Here is a 2,727-nt window from a genome sequence, read left to right as displayed (position 1 = left end):
AAAAAAAAAAAAAAAAAAAAAAAATTGTCCAGGCTCAAACTTGACATCTTCATTTCTCAGCCTCTTGAGTACCTGGGCTTACAGGCATGTGCCACCGCACATGGCTAGTATTTTCTTTTTGGTTTGTAAAATTTATCTCCTATTACATGATCTCACATTTTTGTGTTATCTGTTTCTTTACTGGGGAGTTTTGTTCTTTTTTGGGGGCATGGGCAGTACTGGCAATTAAACCCAGGAGTCCAGGGATGCTCTACTACTGAGCTACATCCCCAGCCCTTCAAAAAAAAAATTTTTTTTTTAAATTATAATTTTGAAACAGAGTCTTACTAAGTTGCTTAGGCTGCTCTCCTTCTGCCTAAGCTTCCCAAGTAGCTGGGATTATAGGTATGTACCATTGTGCTTGATTTAACACACAATTTTAAGTACTTTATATCTCAGGTGTATATTTTTATCAGAAAGAATTAGTTGTTCTATCTTTTACACTCTGTTTCTTCCATTTCTTCAATATTATGTAATAATAATAATGCTAAATCTTTTTATTAAACTAAGTATTTTGGATTTTGTTCACCAGCCATGAAACCTCAGGGTTCTGGTAGTTTTGGAGCCATTCTGGGAAGCAGGACCTCACAGAAAGAAACCAACAGGCAGCTTTCTTATTCAGACAATCAGGTATGTTCATTTGTATCTTTCTAGCTTATTTAAAAAGATGATAGTTATGTACAGATATACTAAGAGGTTGAAAGAAGTGGAATTTAGATTATAATGGCTAACATTTCTGGCATTATCACAGGATATTTTCCACAGAGCTGAAATTCATCATTTAGGCCACCTTGATTTCTTCCAATTAGTTTTGTGACAATCTAAGGTTGAAGTATAGTTTTTAAAAGCATAGTTTTTGGGGGCTGGGGTTGTAGCTCAGTATTGTGTCCATCTACAACTTAAAAATAAATAAATAAAAAGCATGGCTTTGGAATTAGGTATGGGATCAAGACTTGATGTGTCACTTATTAGTTAGGGGTCATTGGAAGTTTAAGTATCCTGAGCTTCAGCATCTACTTGTAAAATTGCAACAACAGTGATATTTCAAGGATTGCTGGGATATAATTTATGTAAAATTATTTAATTAATTGTATACTATACCGCATACTAACAACCGTAGAAGTGTTTGCTACTATTTCTGTGATGCACTTTGGGTCTGTTCTACATTAGGGACTTTGCCTGTATACTGTATGAAATAATTCTGTTTTGTTGAGAACTTCTGTTTACTTTTTAAATAGTTTTTCTTTTATACATGTTATTCTGCCAGCAATGAGATGTGCTGTGTACCAGTAAATCATACTAATGCAACTTGGCAGTACTTATGTCTCTTTTGTGTTGCAAAGGTAAGCCAGGCATAAAGTCAGAAACTTTAAACCTCTTTTATAAGTTAATTTAGGGTCCTATTGGCTTGGCAGAAAAGTGATTACTAGTCCTCTTCTGGACTAAGCAATAAATAAGAAAAAAGTTTTGTTAGGATTGTCATAGATGAGATTTTTGGGGGACTTTTTATTGAGGTATAATTGTCATGTAGCAAATTGTACATATTTAAAGTATAATTTGGTATGTTTTGACTTAGGTATTAAACCTTAAAATCATTGCCATAATTAATGCAATGAGCAGAACCATAATCCCAGTAAGTTTCTTCATCCCTCTTTGTAATCCTCCTTCCTCCCCCTCTCTCTGGTCCCTGTATGGAAACAACCACTGTTTTGCTTTCTATCACTATAGATAAGGTTGTATTTGCTGTAGTTTTCTGTAGGTGGAATCAGTTTGTATTTTGGGAGGACTTTTGTGGGGAGAGTCTGTATTTTTCCCCACTGAGCATAATTATTTTTAGATTCTTACATTAAAAAAATTTTTTTAGTTGTCAATGAACCTTTATTTTTATTTATTTCTTTGTGGTGCTGAGAATTGAACCCAGGGCCTCACACATGCTAGGCGCTCTACCACTGAGGCACAGCCCCAACCCCAGATTCATAGATTTTTAAGTAGGGATTTAAATTTTTGTAATATTTCTTAAATGTGTTTTAAGTATTAATGTACATAGCAGATATATTTATACTTCCACAAAAATTCCATTAGAGGGATTTTTTAAAACATTTTTTTAGTTGTAGATGGACACAAGAACTTTATTTTTATGTGGTACTGAGAATTGAACCCAGTGCTTCACATGTTCTAGGCAAGTACTCTACTACTGAACCATAACTGCAGCCCCTATTAGTGGGATTTTAAAATCAATTTTGTGGGTTGTAATTACAAAGGAAGTTGAATAGAAGATTTATTTATGTTAAGAATAAATATTGGGGGCTGGGGTTGTGCCTCAGTGGTAGAGCACTTGCCTAGTATGTGTGAGGCACTGGGTTCAATCCTCAGCACTGCATAAAAAAAAATAAATATTGATTTCTGAAAAGTTTATTTTGGTTTTATTTTTATGTATGTATAATAGAATTTGATGTAAAATATTTATTTGAGATGGTGGTGGATATTTTCAAAGAGATGCAGGGGTATACATATTTATGCTACCATATGAGAGAAAAATGAAGTATTGATTCTGTTTGCCTGGAGAAACTAGGGAAGAATATAAGGGTGTGAGAGTAGCAAGTGGAAGAACTGGGGATGTGGGGATGAGGTGATATCGAGACTTCTCAGTCTGTGGCTTTTAGTATTACTTTTTGAATTTTTTTTTTT

The 2,727-nt window shown here is 34.1% G+C and overlaps 1 protein-coding gene across 1 annotated transcript in view; it reads left to right on the top strand.

Moving 5' to 3' along the window:
- The window catches only part of Usp37 (ubiquitin specific peptidase 37), an 85,850-nt gene that overhangs the window by 19,946 nt on the left and 63,177 nt on the right, over positions 1 to 2,727 (top strand). The window contains exon 5 of the mRNA XM_048808993.1: positions 572 to 669. Coding sequence (XP_048664950.1) covers positions 572 to 669 — 98 coding nt within the window. The remainder of the gene's footprint in view (positions 1 to 571; positions 670 to 2,727) is intronic.

This window comes from Marmota marmota, unplaced genomic scaffold (assembly GCF_001458135.2).
Source record: "Marmota marmota marmota unplaced genomic scaffold, marMar, whole genome shotgun sequence".
Classification (NCBI taxonomy): domain Eukaryota; kingdom Metazoa; phylum Chordata; class Mammalia; order Rodentia; family Sciuridae; genus Marmota; species Marmota marmota.
Note: the sequence above shows the minus strand (reverse complement) of the source record. Positions and strands in the feature narration are given on the sequence as shown.